The sequence below is a fragment of the Parasteatoda tepidariorum genome, chromosome 9 (assembly GCF_043381705.1).
Source record: "Parasteatoda tepidariorum isolate YZ-2023 chromosome 9, CAS_Ptep_4.0, whole genome shotgun sequence".
Lineage (NCBI taxonomy): Eukaryota > Metazoa > Arthropoda > Arachnida > Araneae > Theridiidae > Parasteatoda > Parasteatoda tepidariorum.
Genome location: NC_092212.1, coordinates 34,956,023 through 34,978,065, shown reverse-complemented (window position 1 = coordinate 34,978,065; position 22,043 = coordinate 34,956,023). Strand labels below are relative to the sequence as shown.

General features: G+C 28.9%; 1 protein-coding gene across 1 annotated transcript; it reads right to left on the bottom strand.

Annotated features, from left to right (window-relative positions):
* Positions 1–1,089: 1,089 nt before the first annotated feature.
* On the bottom strand, positions 1,090–17,192 carry LOC107445106 (uncharacterized). The gene is made up of 3 exons (XM_043054951.2): positions 17,003–17,192; positions 10,667–10,796; positions 1,090–1,858 (listed from the first exon to the last, which is right to left on the bottom strand). The coding sequence occupies exon 3, from the start codon at positions 1,829–1,831 to the stop codon at positions 1,283–1,285; it is 549 nt and encodes a 182-aa protein (XP_042910885.1). The 5' UTR covers positions 1,832–1,858; positions 10,667–10,796; positions 17,003–17,192; the 3' UTR covers positions 1,090–1,282.
* Positions 17,193–22,043: the final 4,851 nt, after the last annotated feature.

Sequence of the window (22,043 nt, the reverse complement as noted above, 5' to 3'; positions counted from 1 at the left end):
TATTTTGAGTTAAACTGTGAACAATCAACATATGCAATTAAAGTTATTATTACAAAATAATTATTTAAACTTTCAAGTTGCACTATTGAACCCCTCGGGGACGGGTGATTCAGAAAAGCATTCGTACAAAATCACGATCAGGACGTAATTAAATAAAAAACGGTAACTTAAATGTAGTCGTTTCTAATTTGACAGACTTACTTTGCTTTTACTTTAATTATTGTTAGTTTAATCATATATATAATCAATGTTAATTCAAAGTATATGTAAATAGTTTTATTTTGAACAAAGTAATGGTGAATTAAATAAATCAAACAATTATAACTCCGCCCACAAATAAAATGTTAAAGAATTACTTTGATTACCAGTTTTATCTTTTTACCCAGGTTGATACCGTTTTATTCTGGCACGTATTTGTGACAGTCGGCACGAAAGGGTCAACACTCTTTTTGAAGAAAACTATTAAAAACAATTTTTATAGAAACTAAAACTTAAAATGAGATTTTGAAAAAGAAATAATAAAAAACTAAGAATGTGCATGGAGTTGTAATAAAAGTTGAGGTAAATGATGAGATGTAAATTTCACCCCAATAAAATCGGAAGTCATATCTAGGGAAATAAATCTGCGTAAGTAAAATGAAACATTTTAAACAATTTTTATTATGTAATTTTTAATTGTAATTTGTAAATAAATTTTTTGTCCGTAAAAAAAAAACATGGTTCAAGCTTTCATGGCGGTAGGTGAAAAGCAGCAAGTTGGGGGTTAAAATTATTAATATATTTCAAGTGAAAGGTAGTCGACCGACCTGTGTAGGGGGCAGGGAACTGTTCTTGCATCAGAAGGGTCCTGGGTTTGAATCCCGGGCAAGGCATGGATGTTTATTTCTCTCTCTGTGTGTTCTATGTCCTTTCTCCTTTGTGTGTGAGTGTGACCCGCCCTATAAACGGGTTGTGGTTATGTGAATGGCGTGGCAGAAGTCGAATTCCTGGCCATAGATGGCGCCACTGAAGAACAGAAACAATCGCACCCTCACTGCCTAAACAGGCATACGACAAAAAAAGTGAAAGGTAAATAATGGGAGTAACACATTAAAAACCATTTTGCTTTATTTAGAAACTATAAATCATTATGCCTACTGAGATATATATAGCGACATTAGAGACCATGTTTTTTGGCCTTTACGTTAGTCAGCAGTTATACCTTAAAACTTAGTCAATGTTCGTTACTTTATCGAACCATTCATGAGATCCTTTCTCCAGTCAGTGATTCCATCCGTGGTTACTATACTCTCTTATCTTGTACTAATCTAGCTGACAAGTACTTTCCGAGCTTCAGAACTGGTTCCAAGTCTTTGGCTAGATCAGTTGCCAAATCTGAGAATGAAACTAAATTGACGTGAGTAGAATTGGAGAGCTCATATGATTTGTAAACCTTTTCAAAAACGCGATGAGCCACTTTCTTGGCATAATTAAGACTTTTTTCCATTTTCGGTTTAACTTTGTCATTAACAAAGGGCATAACTTCATCCTTGAATTTTTTTAAAGTCGGTGCATAGTGTGTTTCGATTTGGGAATAAACAGTTGGAGCGACATCTTTGACTGCAGCTTTGATAAGGGCTCTTAATTCTTGACAAAATTCTTTGAGCTCATCTCTAAGTTCTTCGATGTTGATAGAGTGAACCATTTCGTCGGATTCTGTGTCCGATTCCGAGCGCCTGTGTCGGTGATGATGACTGTGATCTGTTTCAACGCAGTGTACTGACGCTTGATCTCGACATTCGTTTGAGTGATGATCGAATGCTTGTCCTCCTGGACAATTTAATGTTGACATTTCGGATCCTCGGCATAGATGATATACCTAGAACGATGAAACACATTTTTTTTATAAAATTAAATATTTATTCCTATCATCTAACAATCAAGTCACGAATCTAAGATGTATTTATAATATGTAAAGTTAATATTTATTCCTATCATCTAACAATCAAGTCATGAATCTAAGATGTATTTATAATATGTAAAGTTAATATTTATTCCTGTAATCCAACAATCAAGTCATGAATCTAAGATGTATTTATAATAAGTAAAGTTAATATTTATTCCTATCATCTAACGATCAAGTCATGAATCTAAGATGTATTTATAATAAGTAAAGTCAATATTTATTCCTATCATCTAACAATCAAGTCCTAGTCCTGGTGTTTTGATTTTATTGGGCACCTGGGCCGCGAAGCAGCCCCTATCCCATTCATCTGAAATTTTAGAACAGTTTTGGTTGAGCGATGAGGTAAGCAGGCAATGGAGTTGCTTTTATGAATGTTTCAAGCTCTTTGCTTGAATAACTAAAAAGGAATCAAAAATAAATTGAGCAGCTTGTTCTAAACTGTGTTTGTTTGATTTTGGAGTTGTTCAGAATTGTATCGGCATGAGTAAACGTTATTTTCAGAAAGGTTGATGAAATTATTTGTTTTGATAGTTATGATATGAGGCGTCGTAGGTGAAATGTGCAGCTATTGGTCTGCAGTTTTTATCTTTGATATAATTTTCAAATTTAAAGATTTCATTAAAATTTGCTGTTTTACATTCTATGGCTTTATCGAAAAAATCTGCGTTTAGCTTGTATATATGCTGTGATAGAGTTGGTATTTTGAGATCTGCATGTATATTGGTATTCCGGATGAACCATCTTGCACAGGTTATTTTTCTAAGGATCTTGTTTTGGCATTGGTTTAACTTCTTCCGTAGATAACAATCAAGTCATGAATCTAAGATGTATTTATAATATGTAAAGTTTCCTAAATTATGTTTTGTATTTTTTCCACAGAAAATTAAAATTAACAAAATAATTTTTCGTGTAAGGGATATTTTGAGTATTTTTGAAATTAGGTTTAAAAACATTGTTCCAGAAGAGAGAAATGCACCGTAAATGCAACCTTCTCAAAATAAAATACTCGCCTTATTATATAATCAAGGTAGCATTACTTTAGCAGTGTTTAGGCTGTTACAATACAGTGTTTAGGCTGTTACAAATTAGGCTGTTACAATACATATTTCTCAGGCACTTTTTATTGTGACATTTATAAATTAAAAAAAAATAAGTCATTAAAATTTACATTCTGTAAAGTAATTTAAAGATAAGCAAATTAATTTTTAGGTATTTAAAAGTTTCAGATCTTATCACAGTTACGGTTTGTGCAGTTACAACTAGAGGGGTTGAATAAAATCATGGATACACTTGCACTTCTATACTAATTCAGTAGAAAACAACTTTTTTAGTAGCAAATACTTTCAAAGATTTTATATGGAAAAATCGCTGGTAAAATTTGGAAAGTTATGCTTGACCCTTTTTGAAATGGTGTCTTTTTAACTCATGCGAAATTTGCATTGGCGGAAATGAGCGTTGGAAGCTAAAAGCTTATTTCCTTAGTGAAAACCACTATAAATAAAGACGCATTTTTCAAAAAATATTACAAACCATTTCCTTATAGTGATGCCAACTTGCTCCGGGCATCAAATTAGTATTTTCTTGTGGTAGTCTTTTAATGAGCCAGGGGGGTCACCGGTGACCGGCGATGCCAAGAATATTAAAAACACATCATTCGAGGAAATTTTTAATTTTTTTAATGTTATTATCGTTATTAAAGTGGTTTGAAGAAATTCATGCAGTATAGAACACACAAAAATAGTTTTATTTATATGCACTGAGATGCCGACTTGCTCCGGACAACGAATAAATATTTTCAAGTGGTTGTTTATTAATTATGATTATTGGCTTAATAAATTCAATTTAGTAGATTTTTATCCACCACTATATCAAAACAGTCCGTAGGCTTATAGAATTCACCACTTTTTTCAGATTAGTCATGCTAAACCTTTTAAAAATCTTGCAATATCTGCCAAATTTGCAAACTCAGTTCGTAGTTATTTACCATGTGGCCAGACGGGCAAGCCATGTAAAATTAGCGTGGCATTCAACTTGTTAATAGTATTATTACTCGCCATTGCTTCTAAATAATTCAAAGGCTTATGTCATTAAGTGCTCTACCATTTTTTAAAATATTTTGTTGAATTCGCTGAAGTTGGCTTCTCAGTCTATAAAATGAATTCGAAATTGCTAGTACTAAAATTGAAAAAGAGTAAAAAAATATTAACTTTAAACGCATGGTCGACCCAAAATTTTGCGTGGATGGGTAAAACTAGCATCATTTTTAAAAGCTTCAAGCATGATCTTTCAGTTTGTTATGCTCGTTTGTTATGTTCGTTCCGCAGTTTTGTTATGTAAAATATTTACTGATAAAAGAAAGATAGTTTATATAAAGAGAGAGTAGTTTAAAAGAAACTGTTTTTGTTTTATTAATTATATTATCATTTTTATTTATTTATTGATATATTTATTTAAATAGTATTTGTTATCTTTATTTATTTATTTATTAGTATTTACATTCATTTATTAATATTTATATTTATTTATTAATATTTTTATTTATTTATTAATATTTTTATTTATTTATTAATATTTTTATTTATTCATGATTACGTGCTCCCCTCTCTGATGATTTGCGTTATTTGATGAGGCAAATCCCCTTTTTATGGAAGTTTAACTCATCGAAATAAAGATTTATTTTCTTCACTATTTTTTGGTTTGATGGTATTACTCGCAGCTTACTCAATTATAATCAAAATCAAACACATTTTTCTACTTATTCCTTACTGAGGTCTAAAAATACTACATTATCTTATCAAAGTGCTCATATTAAATACATACTCTAGTATATTTGGTACATATAAAAACAGCATTGGCTTCAAAAATGATTTGGGTTTTTTTTTACGATTTCTCAGAACGTTTTCTATATTTATTTTCTTTCTCGTAAACTTTTTTTTATTTTAATTACCGTTTATTTTAGATTATTTAGTTTTGCAAAAACACGTTTCAAAAGCGTAACTGTAAGCAAAATAGGAACGCAGTTTCAAGTAACTTTAGGAATACTAATTCAGTGACATAGCCCTCTCACACCTCATTTAGATCCTCGATCTCAACTGACGTAACAAAATAAAAAAATAATTAATATTAAAAAACGTTCATTAAATTCTTTCTTTCATTAAATAAGGCTGTGAGTTAACAAAAATTACAGATATTAACGTTTAAGCATCTGAAGAATCGAGACCGTCTAAACTTTAACTTATAAGAATGCTTATAGTTAAACCAAGGGAAAAAAATTCGTTCCTGAAAAGTTCTTTCTGACCACACGAATTGAAATTTTGAAGCGAATTTTTTAATTGGGGGCTAATTATGCCCCTTGCATTCAGTGTTTTTAACCTAAATGATTCTAGAGTTAAAAGAGAGACAGATAGAGAAAGAGAGTGATAAACAACATAAATAATAATCGATAATCTATAATTGTAGAAGTATTTTTCATAGTTATTTGAAATGTAAAAAACTGTTATTTAAAAGTTTTTTTATTGGTGTATCAGACCTTAAACACCTTTTAAAAAGTGTGTGAGTCTTACGCGTCAACAAAACTTGTTTGAAAAATTGAGATTTCAATTTTCTAAAAAAAAATTCAATTCTAAATTCTGGTTGGGATTGTTAAATATATTATTTGATGATGTATTTTTTGGAAGCAGAAAAAGAACAGATGTTAAAAAAGATTCTTATTGTTATAGTTAACATAAAAATTTTTACTTTTCACTAATTTCTATGAGTTTTAATTTTTTGGTTTTTGCGAATAAAAGTGAGCAAAAACCCTATACTGCCTAGTGTATATTTATTTTTGCCTATACTGCCTAGTGTATATTTATTATACACTGCTGATAGTGGTAGTGAAACAAATTTGTTCTTGCTTGCTTTTAAAGGGAGCGATGCTATACATGGACAAAATATTTTTTTTTTTTGCAACTCAAGAATCGTAAAGTTTTACAATTTACTCTGCCTTTATTTTTAAGAAATCTTGGTTTTAATTGATTAAACATGCGGATATGTTTGTTTTAGTTGTTAAAAGGAATTGTTTTTCTAATATTGTTCAATCAATTAAGCAACTTCAAAAAAAAAATTTTAATTACTCCCATAGACAAAGCTAACAATAATTATGCTATATTCTGTAAAAAATTCTATGCTGAACTTTTAAATACGGAATTAAAAAATAGTAAAAATATTAAACTTAGTAATTTTAATAATAATATTGTCATCAAAAAGTTTTTAGCTTTTTACAAGAGATTAAAAATTAAAATTAGCAATATACAATTTTCATACTTAATTATCAGTCCTAAATTTCATAAAATTCCTGTAAAATTTAGAACTATCACATGTGAATCTAATACTTATTTAACTAAACCTGGCGCCATTTTCTCTAACTACTTAACCCGTTTTGTCCCGAATTTATATATGGAAATGATACAAAAAGTGGTTTTATGGAAAAAGTGGTTTAATATATTATCGAAATTAATTGGTTTTTCCACTGTTATGGTATCGAAAAAGTCTTTGATAGATCAAAAAGTACTTGTTCCTTATAATTCTAGATCTAATCAGAAATAACTAAATCATTGTGGTATCTGAGAATCTTTTAATTCACCCAGATAAATGAAAATGCTGAAAAAAGTTTCTCATCACAATGAATGTCTTTGAAAAAAGGAACTGTCCTACATATATATGACGCTGGGCGTTAACCGGTTAATATTTAACGAACTTATTGTACTCCACAGAGCAACTTAAAAACTGGTTATCTTTCATAAAATATATCCTCCACACTCTAAAAGTACTGTAGGGACTTATGAAAATTCTCATAGATTTTTTTGAAAGAGATTAATCTCTTATAAACTTACTAATTTTATAATAAATATAGAGCTGGTAGCAATTTTATTTTTTTTTTAGCATTTTCTAGTGTTGTCTAAGATATTTCGATTAAATAATGGTAGTTAAATTTTTTCGAAAGGAGTAAATTGTAGTACTGCCAGAAACTAGGAGTTTCATGTTTGTCAAGCGAGAAAGACGGAAATTCACAAAAGATTCAGGAAAAATTTCGATAATTTTGAAAGAACACAAAGGCAAGAAAATATTATATCTATGCATTGAAAACCTTAAGCTTGATATTAATGATAATATAAAACCATACATTTTCGAATGTTATGCAATATTAATATTATTATTCGAATGGGCAGAATTTTTAAATCATTCTCGTTAATGTAAGTCTCTCATCAAACCATCTCTTACAGGTATTTTCACGGATTTGGATTTTTGATCCCCAGAATATAGGGGGTAGCCGCAATCTGGGAAATATAATTCCCGTAGTTTGATCAGGAGAGCGATCCAAAGTTTGGAACCTCAATTTCTGTTTGTTCTGACATCAATGGACAGTTAGTTTAAATAATTTTTTTAAATCGTCTGCCAACTCTTGTAAATATAATTACTGCAACTCTGGCTAGTTGCTAGGCAACCAAACGACTTTTTTCTTGTTATTAATGTTTTTTGTTTATCGTCTGTGTATGTCAGTGGAAATAAAAGAATAAGATCGCTGTAAAAGCTTACACAATTAATGTTAAGTTTAACTTTTTCGTATTTCGCCATATCTCGAGAACTTTTGCAGCCAATTGGAAAATTTTTACTTACAATTATAAAACTCGTTTGTCTAAAGATAACTCAATGCAAAAAATAATTTTACTAATTTTATGATTTTATTTAATAACAATCGAAGAAATTTTGAATTGTGAGGCACACAATTCTTTATATCATTGTAAAGCGTATAATTTTACACAGCAAAAGAAAAAAAATTGTGCAAAATCTGTAGGATAGTTCTTGAAAAATCAAGTTTTAAAATTTATGGATATAAAGATTTACCTTTAGAAAAGTTTATGAAAATATTTAAGAGAAAAATACTTTTGTCAATATCCGTGTATCATCAGTTTGTAATTTAAAAAAACGATGAACGAAAAACCAACGCCTCCACACAGTTTTTTACAGGTAGTCCGATCAGACCATTGAGAAGGACATCCACTTACTGAACGAATCATTTAATACAGAATATAGTTAAAATAAGAAAGTGGTAGCAAATATATGACTAAAAATTTATTTTATTTATGAATATTATTGGTTTGCCTTATTCACTTGTCAGCCACTACAGATTCAATTCTCGAGTATATAAGATAAATTTCTTTCAATTACTTTTGTAAAAGGTTTTGGGTTCATGCGCACAACTGGTTCACTTTTGAAACAGTCTGCGCGGACTACTTATAAAAGACCGTGTGGAGGCTTCTTCATGTAGGAGGTGATGGATTCACCCTGCTTCAGTCTCAAGATGTAAACAATGTAAACTTTTAGCAGTTGCACTTGTTTTTTTAAACCATAGAAAGGACCTCCAGTGCAACGGGTTAAATAATTAACTTTTATGGCTTGTCCCCATTAGCACATTGCACTTGTGCGCAGGGATGCCGCGGGCGACTGAAACTACAAAAAGTCGTAGAAACTCAATTTATTTTTGTTCATTTTTTTTTTTAAACTTTTCAATCTTAACTACCATTATGACTCATATTTCTAACTATTCATATTTAAATAAAAAATATAACCTGCATTTTCTAAATTGCAAAAAAAAAAGAAAAGAAAAGATGATGCTAGAAAAAGTTGCTGATTTAATATTTTTTAAAGAAAAGATAGGATATTAATAATCACCACTTTTTGCATTTTTAGTTGCCCGTAGCAACCCTGTCTGTGGACAAAGTGTTTTTAAAAGTATAATTAGCCTGTTTTTCATTCAAAATAAAAAAAAAGCTTACATTTTAATTTTAAAAAGTACTGGGTATAATCAATATAATGATTAGTAAATTGTTTTTGGGAAATGACTAAATATTGTCCTCACTAGCCCATCTCCTTTATAAACATGAAATTTTCACCGTATGCAATAGGATCGGAATTTCAAATTACACTGTATAAACTTAAATATAATAAACTTAGAGCCAATTTTAAGAAGTAAAATGATTGCTAAAAACGAGTCGATACAACTTAATCTTCTGTACTCAACTGGCAGTGAAGTTATTAAAACAACAACCACATAATTATACTCTTAGTATTAATTATACTCTTAGTATTAAATTTGTTTTTAGATATATTGATGACTTAATTATCTTTAATTTCCAAGATTTTATTATTTCATTAAATGATATTAACCCAGAGAAATTAATCTTACTTCGTAATCATGATGATAATATTAATTTAAATTATTTGGATTTGGGTATTATAAAAGTTGAAAATATCTCCTTTGTTGATTTATACGATAAAAGAAATGATTTTAATTTTAATATTAATAAATTAATTACTTGGAATTCTAATGTTTCTAGGAGCATCTATTTAAATACCACTTTTAATGAAATGAACAGAATTAAAAGAATATGTAGTAATATTTATTTATCCAAAAAACAAATCGATAAACACTTTCAAAATTTGATAAAAAAAACAATGGATACCCAACTAAAGTAATAAAATTTGTTATAAAATCATTGAACTAATCGTACATTTTTGTGGATATATTTACTAAACATTTTCTTTGTTAATTTATATAATTTTCCAATGTACAAATCCATTTCGGGTAAATCCATTGCCAAACTTATTTACTTAATAATTTCTTTGTTAGTTTGTATAATTTTTCCATGTGCAAATCCGCGGTTAAAATTATTTACTAAAAAATTCCTTCTCTAAATAATTTCCTTCGTTAATCTATATAATTTTTCCAAGCGCAAATCCATTTCGGGCAAATCCGTGGGTAAAATTATTTACTAAAATTTTCTTTATTAATTTATACAATTTTTCCATGTGCAAATCCTGTTAAAATTATCTATTAATTTTTTTTTCTTTGATAATTTATAAAATTTTTCCATTTTCAAATCCATATCGGGCAAATCCGTGGCTAAAATTATTTACAAAAAAGACAATTTATGTGTCTCTTTACTATTTTATATTTTTTCTTAAATAAACATCTATTTTCTAAAACTATTTATGGTCAACTTTTTAAAATTATTCAGTATAATATTACCTTGCGCACATCCATTTCGGGCCCATCTTTGGTAACTAACAAATCAATGCACAGAATAACAAATCACTTCAGCAGTGCAGTAAGAACGGCACTTTAAAACCCGCTAGTTACACTGAATTTGCGCTTTTGTTTTCATATTTTGTAATTTGGCAATCTTGTTGCGAAAACATTTTTAAATCATTCTTGAAAAATTTCCCGTCCTTGTAAGTACATCTGATTTCGCTACTCGCTATATAGTCTATGTTTTATACTGTTTTTTCTTTTTCTTTTATTTTATTTTCTGTTTTCACATGTTATTTTTACTTATTGTGTTTACTTATTGTGTATTTTTACTTATTGTGTTGACATTTTTGTAAAATTTTTTTGAGTGCTCCTCACACTATTGTATTAATATATTTTGCTTTGGCTATATTGATACAATATCAGAAAGCACTCTTTTTTGCGAATATAATCGTGTGGGCTGATGAAAAGATTATATCTTATTTTTCCGTTTTTTTTAAATAAAATTTAATCCTTTTTTTTTCTTTTAAACTGTAGTTTGTTATTTTGTTACTTATTATTTTCCCCCTCCTTTTTTTATATGTTTATAATTTTTCTTTGTTTTATCTTCATTTTGAACTTAAGACAAGGGAAGAAATAAAGATAATTACCCGACATCCTGTGCTGACATCTGCATGATAAAATGTTCGGCCATCATTAGGACATGAATATGCTTTGATGACGCTGACGCAAGCGAATAGAAGAACTACTGCTTACTTAAAGCCCATAATTGTTCTGAAGCTGAAAAAAAAAGCTTAAGTTAGAAAAAAAAGCACTTTTTATAAAGTCTTAATTACATTTACTTTGTTTCATTCCCCATCAAAAAATGCAGTTAAGTTTGCATTTTTAATTTGTCATTATTTTGTAACCTTTTAAACAACTGGATACTAATGCATCACATATTGGGAAAAATTCGGTTTCGTGGATGATTAACTGGTATTTGTTTTCAATGATGCAGGGAAACCCGAAGCCTTACACGGTTAGCCGCACGAAATGTTCAGACAGTGATGTTTACAGATGCAATTTACGGTGACGGTCCCAGCTTAGTCAAAACATTGTTCTGGGAAAGTTTTATAGACTTTGAATAAGGTCTTTAAATGTCTAAGGTATACAAGTCTTCAAAATCTTATTTTCGGAAATTATAATTAGTTGAATTTTGCTTCGAAACGTGAATAATTTACCAGACTATAATACTTGGAAAGCATACTCCTAATCTTTTTTAAAATTAAAATAAATGTTTAGCTTATTATTTTGCTGCCATGTAATGCATATTAATATATATGCTTAACTTTTTTAAAAATAGTGGTGGTAAAAAATGGTTATAAATTAAGTTTATAAATGCAAGGAATATACAGAAAGCATACATTTTACTACCACTTTAAATATAGAAATAAAATTTTACGTCAAATGCGTAAAATTTAACAGGAATGCAATAACTTAAAGTCTACTTTAATGCAGCATTATTTGAACTCATTATAAGGAAAATATGAAACATTCACTTATTTTAATAATATTCTTCTAGCCAGAACTTTGCTAAACTTTCAGTTTATTTAACCCTTTAACGGGCCCTTTATTTCTAGTAAAGGTAAATTAAAGTAATTTTGGAATTGAAATTGTTTTAGGAACAGTAATTGATATATAATATATTTAACATGACCTATTAGGAACTTACTGACTTTTTCTTTATTTATAAAATAAATTCCTTAAATGCTACAAACTTCAAAAGGAATTATGTATTTATAACTTTTATACGTTTTTTAAAAGTGACAAATGGTTACCAATTTTATTCAAACTCACTTCAAGAAAGCTGAAGTTATTGAAAAATGGAAGCCTAAATTAAAAGTGTTAAAACGTGGTGGTAAGTATACTTACCACGGCCTTCAAAAGGGTTATCTCTGAAATCCAAATTAATTACCCTTTACCCACTGAAGGTTCTGCAAGTAAAAAATCGTATTTTAACCTGCAGTCTTCTCTACTTAGCATAAACGGTTTTTCTACGTTATTAGATAGAGAAATAGCCCATATGTTAAACCGGTGGGTTAAATAAACCTTAAGTAAAACTATTAAAATTTTACGACTACTTTTATCGCTATTTTTAAAAATTAAATTTTTACAAAAGATTTTTATTCGCAATTTAATTGTGTAGTTATTACAACTTATTACAATTTTAAAAAAAAGACACCAGCTGGTGTTAGTACACAGTATAAAATATTTTCCTCATAGTCTTGCGATCCGTATATAGTGGTAGTATCATCATTTCATTTTTTACAATAAATCAAAAACATGATAGAAATTAACTATAATAAATAATACTATTTTGTTGCGCTATTTACAGATATGACTTTATTGTAAAATTATATTACAGATGTTTCATAATAACATCTATACGAAAAGAAAGAAAGTTTGTTCTAATTTTATAAGAAAATTAATTAACAATGCATCAAATAATCCTACAAGTTTCATTTTGTATTGCTTTAGTTTTGTTCTTGATTCGAACGTTTAAAAGAAAGTTTCTGAATGTTAGAAAATTATTGACAGTCTTTTACTTCTTTTCTTTTTAAGAAAAATAATGTTGTAGATTTTTTTTTTGTTTTAATTATAAATATTCTCCAAGATCTTACAGAAATAAATAACAGTTTTAGAAAATAATGAATTATATATATTTTTTAAATATTGTGCGTTCGAAACAGTTTAAAGCTATCTGTCATTGATTACAATGAACATAGCGCAGATTGTATATGTGAGGAGGAAAAATGAAAAAAGTGTAAGCAATGACGTACCTGCCAACTTTTAATTCTTTCGAGGATGCTTTTCCCCAGTGGCAGTAAATTGGAATTTAAAACAATTTTAAGCCGAAACATAAGCTGTATTGTGAAAATCAGGGCTCGAAAAACCGCCCGTCCTCGGCGGTCAAAAATTTCCCGCGGACAACAAATTTCTCGAATCCAGCGTCCGCGCAGACGGNTGTGCGTTCGAAACAGTTTAAAGCTATCTGTCATGAACATAGCGCAGATTGTATATGTGAGGAGGAAAAACGAAAAAAGTGTAAGCAATGACGTACCTGCCAACTTTTAATTCTTTCGAGGATGCTTTTCCCCAGTGGCAGTAAAATGGAATTTAAAACAATTTTAGGCTGAAACATAAGCTGTATTGTGAAAATGATTAAGCGGAGTACCATAGCATATTAATATATATGCTTAACTTTTTTAAGAATAGTGGTGGTCAAAAAAGATTATAAATTAAGTTTATAAATGCAAGGAATATATAGAAAGCATACATTTCACTACCACTTTAAATATAGAAATAAAATTTTACGTCAAATGCGTAAAAGTTAACAGGTATGCTATAACTTAACGTTTATTTTAATACAGCATTATTTGGAAAATACGAAACATTCACTTATTTTAATATTATTCTTCTAGCCAGAACTTAGCTAAACTTTCAGTTTATTAAAACATTCAAAGATTTATTTTTTAATTTAAATCACTTGATCGTATTATTGCCGGAAAATTCTTTTCGACAATTTAATAGGGAGTATTAAAATAATATTACAATAGTTTTAATTGATTTTGAGACAATCTGATGAATCAAAATAAAAAATATCTAATAATTTTAAGTCAGTTGTTTACCGCTTTTTTATTAAATATAATTTGTACTAATTTATTTTTATTATTGATTTTTGAAAAATCCTTTACGTAAATGTAATTAAAATAAATGCGTGCTGAAGCTAGCATGTGGTATGAAATGTTTAACTCTCGTCTAAATATTACAGTCCCTCTATAGCGGTAGTATCAACTTTTCCTTTTTTTAATGAATTTATGATAGAAAACTACAACTCATATTAATGTTACTATTTTATTGGGGAATTTAATATTTTTTACCTCATACATTTTATTTAAAGTAACTTTATTTCAGCTTACTTTGTTGAAAAAATATGTTACTGATGTGTGATAATACATCAGTGCAAAAAAAATAACGAAATTGTTACAGAAAATTAAATAAAAATTGTATCAATTAATCCTACGAGTATTATTTTGGATTTCTTTAGTTCTGTTCTTTATACAAATGTTTTGAATTTATTTTTAAGAATTCAATTTTTTTACCACATTCTTTTTTTAAAAAAATAATTACTATTTTTTAATAAGTTGGTTATATTCGTGGTGGTTCCAATCAAGGCACATCTAATCTGGCACGAGTGGTATTACCAAACAGTGGATCACAATTTATATATTTGTGGGCTTTCTTGTAAATATATAGGAAAAGGTAAATTTATATATATACTATAATAGTAAAAATAAAACCTTAATAGTTACAGAAATTTAGATTTTCTAAAAAAAAAAAAAAAAAAGATGCTAGAGTGAAATGTCTTTCTTACCAGTTTTTGCTACTTTCAGTCGTGATATATGTAGACTTTCAGCCCTGATTGTATGTTAGTGTTTCGTAAAAATTCAGCCAACGATTATAAATACTATCACAGAGCTAGCAAGGCTATCATAAGTATGTTTAAACTGTTCAAATGTAATGATTGTCAAAATGATTTTAAACCGTTTCTTTTTTTAATGGAGAATAAAATGTGATTACCAACACATTAAACATAAAAATTAAATCTTCCCAGAAATAAATAAGAGCAGACAAGTGTAAATATAGAAACTATCTCAGAATTTACAACCAGCCATAAAAATTAAATTTCAACAATTTAAAAAAAAATACCGTTAACATGACAAGGTTTGTGCTGACCTTAAAAAATTTTTAGTAGTCGTAATTAATTTAGGTTAATGCTAAAAGATAATTTCTATATTAAAATACCACTTCGTCGTTAAGTGGTTTAGAAGCTGGAATTTTCATGCATGCACATTTTCTTTGGAAAACAATTTTTAGTGGTCGATATACAGAAATTAAATTATCGACATTTATTTAATTCTTACCACTTCAAAAAATTCTTGAGGCCCGCGTTAACCCTGTAATAAAATGCTGGCTGACGCTGGAATGTGATATAAAATATTTCCATGTGGTATATTAAAATATGAATTAAATTAGCTCATTTAAACTATGTTTTTTTAAATTAAGTGATAGTAAGCAATAATTAATCAATCAAAACTGATATAAACTTCGTACGTCAACTTAAATTTAAATATTTGTTTTACGGTGCAAGGTTGGATGGGAACTTAGGTTGGTGTGCATTTGGGGGGCTCAACCCACGTTAAATTAGTCAAAATTAATTCTTTATTCAGAAATATTAAAGCTATTTATAAAATTCAATTGTTAACCGAAAATTGTTTTTACCGAAATTCAGTAACTATTTGCCAAAATTTGAGACGGTAACACTTTAAGAATTTAATATTTTTTTATAAGTTTAATTACATTTAACATTAAAGTTCTACTTGAACAAATCTACTGGGGAAAATTATACACCTTAAGTAGTAACAAGAGCTATCAAACGTACACATTTTAAAAATCGAAAGGAAAAAGAATTAAATTTTATATTTTAACAAAATTTGTTAGATTTTCGGTCACCCAAAACCACCAAGAAATTTTAATTGTATCATAGATGAGTAACACAAAACATTTCGAAAAGCCAAACACCAATGGCCAGTAGCAATATTAATGATAGATAAATAAAAAAGCACAAGAGTAATAGATAAAATTAGGGAATAGTTTAAGGATGCGACCTTGAAACTTGTCACAACAGGTCTGAACTTGTCAACAATAACTTGTTTTTAGAAGATGAAAACGTAACGAAATTAAATAAAAAATTAGTTATATTTTGAATATTGCTTTCAAAAATATACAATGCATTTTTAGTGATTCTAAAGAAACTTTGTTAAACATTACGCTGTAAAACTAATTATTTTTAGAAAATTACGAAATTCAATTTTACTTTGAAAGGTTAGTAAATTTAAACATTTGGAAGCCTGCAGATGCATCCTTAATACCCCTTTTTAATCCGTCTCTGTTAAGACTACCAGTTATAATACCGAATACCTATTAACTAAACAATTTTATATTTGTTGTAATAATGAGTGACATATTATTTCTTTGAAAAACAGAATAGAAAAAACTAATTTAGAGTCTTTGAAAAATTCAATTAAAATTACGATAAGAATGATACACGCTTCCTTGCTTGAGCTTTCACTTTATAAATGAGTAACATTTTGTTTCAGTATGTAAATTAGCTACATATATGTAGCATTATATTGATCTTTATATACAAATTATTCGCTTTTAAAACGCACACTGAGCACTTTTTAGTTGTGAATTAAAGCATTTTTATTTTTTAAAAATTAAACAAACTAAAATGTTAACAGAACATTTTGTATGCTATATTTTGAATCGCATATTATGTTTCTAATGTAATGTAAAATATGCTTCAGAGTATATGAAAAAAGTTTAAAAAAATATCAAACATGTTATATAAAATTATTCTTAAATATAATTGATAAAAGTATATTTTCTTCTGACATGTTTAAAAAAGGTTTTTTAAGAATTATTGGCGCAAAATCTAATTAATGGGGCTTCCCAAGACAGGCGTTTTAACACGCCAAATGCTCAGTAGCGAAGACGTAGTGGTCTCGAATCTCACCGTAACGCTGGGGGTATCTTTGTGTTGTCTTTCTCAGAACTATGTTATCTGTCTTTTTACTTGAAAAAATGCATGTAAGCTCTATCAACTGGTGTGAAAACAATTGTTTTTATGATATGTCAAAAAATTTTAATGACAAGAAAAGCATTATAAAATGTCTATTACGTTGAAACAATTTTGAGCGATACTTAAATTTATTATCTGTACAAGTATATAAATATTAATTTGAAAGTTTTTTAATTCAGAATCTTTCTTGATTACTTTAATAATTGATTATTATTTAATGAAGTATGTAAAAAAACATAGTTTCAGGAAATGGTTCACACAAAATGTTAGGAATAGTGAAAAAAAGGCAATAACTACTTACTTTAAATCGAGCTAAAAGAAATGCAAGAGTGGCAGCAACTGTAACAGAAATAATTCAGTAAACACTATTTATATAGATATATAACGGGTACCAACTTTCTCATAATACGATAAGAGTTAGATAGCAAAGGGGGGGGGCGATTTTTTGATAGAATTTGACCTTTAAAAGTCGATTCTAAAAAACATCTTTATCTGTGACTCCAAGTTCAGAGAAAAAAAAACATGCTTTATCTAAGGGTAAAACTTGAAAACACCCCATTCCCCTACAAATGTATTGAATGCTTTGATTTTTTTTCTATACTGCTTACATTTGCTGATTTAAATATTAATGAACTATTTCGAAACTTTTAAAATGGACAGATAATGGCCAGGATAAAAAAAAAACTCTACCAACTTTTTAAATATAAAGACGGAAAGTTCTCATATGTATTAAAAGGAAGTATTCTGTATTTGAAAGGAAGAGAAGGGCTTTGAAACAAATTTTCCTCGTAATTATTTTTTTTAAAAAGGACATTTTCGCTATTGTTCTTAAATTAAACTATCGGCAACTTGCTCTAGAATAAACGAGATTATTTTCAAAAAATCACGACATTTGTTTTTCAACCTCATTACATCATGTAACATTACAATGTCACGTTACATCATCACTGCAAAAAATTCCTGATCAAATGATGGAATAAAGTACCAGCACTTTGGGTGCATCCGTAAAATCTATTTTTACCGTAAAATATTCTATCGTAATTTTTATTTTGATATTTATATATTTAGATGAGATTCATTGGTATTACGGTAATTATTACGTTATAAATTACGGTAAATCAAATTTTTTGCCCCGTAACTTATTCCATTAAAAATGGATTTTACGGTAAAAAATTACCGACACCCTGAGTGCCGGTATTTTTTACCATAAAATTCATTACATCTGTGTTTTTGAAATTTAAGCTTCGAGTAAGGGAATAAAAAATAATGATTTTGTCTTAATTGTAAGTTATTTATTACTACATATTATTTTTAAGCAATGTATTAAATGTACTAAAAACCTATTATTTGATTGTACAATACTATAACTGAAATTTAAAAAGAAGTCTTCGTTCAGCTTATAAAATACGATTAATATTATTACATGTAAAAAAAATTTATTTATATTTGATGATATTATTTTGAATTTTTTTTCTTATTCGAAGAATTTTAGATTTAACATTGCGCCGGCCAGGTGGCTGAGCTGTTAGCGCGTCTGACTGCGAAGCCAACGGCTGTGGGTTCGAATCCCGCTCTGGGCATGGATATTTCACTCTCTTGTGTTGTCCTCCGTTGTGGGTGATGTGTGAATGTGGCCCACCCTATAAACGGGTTTGTGGCAGTGTGGCGTGGATAATGTTGCTCGTCTCGGTGACTTTGATTGACAGGTGCCCACTGGGCAAAGTGAAATGAGTAACAATTCCGGCATCTTCCAAGGCGAAGAATAACGTTCAGTGCCTGCCATTTGAAAAAAAAATTAACATTGGTTAATTTCCACTACTTTCATTCCTTTTTTTTAAAAATTTAAATTGTTAATTCTTTGTAAATTTATTGTTCCTAATAATTTTGAAACAATAGGCTTATCGAAAATATATTATTGAACATCCAAACTCTATAATTCTGTTTAAAGTAGAAGTCGTCGTTTGGTTAATAAATAAAAAAAATATTTCAACTTATTTCTTTTAGTTTTGATATAAAACAAAATTAAAAGTTACTCTAACCATTTCTCTGGTTTGAAAATAATAAATTTATTTTATGACAAAGCTCTTAAGCGTTTAAGAAACAAAACTTCTCTATTTTTGAAATTTAAGCTCAACGAAAAAAATAAATCCTCCTCCGATTCCTCTAATGAGAAGCAATCACAAGAAGTTTAATCAAAAGAAACGTAATGGATCCGTAATGTGTTCTCAAACAGATTTCTGTTTTCTTCAAAGAATTATCTCGAAGAGAAAAAAAAAAGATGGCTCGAAGCAATCTTAGAGAAAGCAATTTCTTGAAATCTAATCGAACGCGACGCCTAAGAACACGGCCCTGCGACTTTTTCTTTTCTCTCTCTCTAAGATAAACATTTTAAAGCTTTAAAAAGCTCTAGGAAGTAATCCAGTTATTGCTTTTGATGTCAACGTATACCCAGACGTGAGATACTCTTTTTAATTAATGGCATTTTAGTTTAAGAGAAGATTAGGCTTTTAACTCTAAAATAAAAAAAAAGCTTAGCTTATTTTTAATTCTAGAGCTTTAATAACAGGAACTTATAACAAGCTTAATAACAAGAACTACATCAAATAAATCAGGTAACAAGAACTACAGTTTACATTAATTTTGATCTGTACAGTTCAAGTTGAAAATTTATTCTATTAATTATTTTGAGATATATAAAGTGAACATTTATAATAATTTACTTTCTAATATCATAAACGTTTTAGTCAGCAATGCCATTTAATTTATGAGAAGATTATGATTGGTATCTCTAAAATCCGCGTTAAGCTAATAAGAGATACTACAATTCAAATCTAAAAGTTACAAGAATAACTATTGCCTTCATTAATTTTGATCTAAAGTCATAAAATAATTTACTTTATTAAAAAAAGTTATATCTAACGCTTATGTGAGAATATATTTATTGTAGATGGGATATAAGAGATAAGAACAAAATAATAATTTTCATAAACATTTAGTTAAAACTGCCATTTAGTTTAAGAGAAGATTATGCTTTTCAACTATAAAATTTATAGTTGTAAGCTTACAAATACTATTTTAATCTGAAAGTTTCAATAGCAAGAGCTGCAATTAACAATAATTTTAATTATTTTTAGCCATTATTGTTTTGACACTAATAGGTTTCAGATAACATTATTAGGCATATATTTTCCAGCTTTTCAATATAATAGGATAGAGGGGATGATCAAAATATCAAATTCGCAACAATCTAAATATGATGGTTTAGATGAACCATGTTATCACACTTCTTAAACTAACTACACGATATAGTGGTTCTACATTTACAGCAACATGGATCAGATTATCACAGGAACTTTTCACAATATTGTGATTCAATATTATACCAATTTTCTAATAGTATTGGCGCATTCAAACAAACTGTGTTGAACGGAACAAACCTGCTGAAACATAAATTGATAACCTGATGAAACTTACGGTTCAAGGAATTTTGCTTCATTCAAGGTACCGATATTTTGGTTTTATATAATACAGATTTTTTGAGAGTAAAGACATATCCAAATGACACAGTATTTAACAAAAAAAGTTTGATCAGAAAAACTCCGATTTCAGAAACTTTGTAAAGTATTTTGGTTAAAGTTACCGATATTAAGGTTCAATACTGAAACAAATTTTTTAAACATCCAAATGACACTTTGTTGAATAACACAAAGTTTCTGAAACTCGTTATAACTTTGCCTCGTTTATAGTACCTATATTTTCGTTCAATATTGTACGAATTTTCTAAGAGTACACAAAACTGTACTCAACGGAACAAAGTTGCTTAAAATTGATATTCAGCAATTTTGCTTACTATTATAGTTCAATATTATATCGATTCACTAGTGCAGGCTGGCTGGGATAGACTGGTTGGAAGTGCACTGGGCCCATATCCAAGTAGTCGTGGGTTCGATCCCTGCAGGTCGAAAACTCCCCGTGTCGTAAATGGTCACTGATGCACGATAAATCTGTCGAGTCTCAAAGTCCTCCATGTTCCCATAACAAATCAATACCTCTGGGAGTANATTGTTTTTAACGGATGCAATTTTTATACTGAATTGCTTCTTCGCCGTGATAACTTTCCTGACAGTGAATTGTTGAGAATAGATTACCTCCTCCCGAATATTATCTAATATTGGAATAGTTCTTCTACCAGTATTTTCACTTTTCCCGGCGTGAACGTGTTAAACTAACTACGCGATATAGTGGTTCTACATTTACGGCAACATGGATCAGATTATTACAGGAACTTTTCACAATATTGTGATTCAATATTATACCAATTTTCTATTCAATATTATACCAATTGGCACATCCAAACAAACTGTGTTGAACGGAACAAACCTGCTGAAACATAAATTTATAATCTGATGAAACTTACAGTTCAAGGAATTTTGCTTCATTCAAGGTACCGATATGTTGTTTTTATATTATAACGATTTTTTGAGAGTGAAGACATATCCGAATGACACTGTATTTAACAAAAAATGTTTGATCAGAAAAACTCGATTTCAGAAACTTTGCAAAGTATTTTGGTTAAAGGTATCGATATTAAGTTTCAGTACTGAACCAAATTTTTTAAACATCGAAGTAACACTTTGCTGAATAACACAGAGTTTCTGAAACTTTAACTTTGCCTCGTTTATAGTACCTATATTTTCGTTCAATATTGTACCAATTTTCTAAGAGTAAACAAAACTATACTCAACGGAACACAGTTGCTTAAAATTGATATTTCCGCAATTTTGCTTACTATTATGGTTCAATATTATATCGATTCACTAGTGTAGCAGAGATGCCAACTTGCTCCGGACAGCAAATATATACTTTAAAGTGGTAGTTTATTAAATCTGATTCTTGGTTTAATAAATTCAATTTAGTAGATTTTCATCCACTACCACTTCTAAATAATTCGTAGGCTTATATAACTCACCACTTTATAGTAATTAAGTCATGTTATACCATTTTACAAGCAAAAATAGTCAAATATTTGCAAAATTTACTTTGTAGTTATTTACCGTTTTTTTTTTTAATTATTTTGGCGTGTTTGGAGCAGTTGGCATCTCTGGTGTAGGCGCAAAAACTAAAGTATAAGCAAACAAAACTTTATGGTATGTTTAAATTGGAAAATCGAAGAGTTAGTTGTGTTAAACCTTAAACGCAAAACGAGTTTTTGTTGTTCATGTTGTATTAAAACTATTAACATTTTAACTAGAAATTTTAGGACCCCATACGCTGAACCGCAAATATCACACAGAGTCATGAGCTGCATAAAAATTTCGTGCGCTGCTTAATAATTTTTTTTA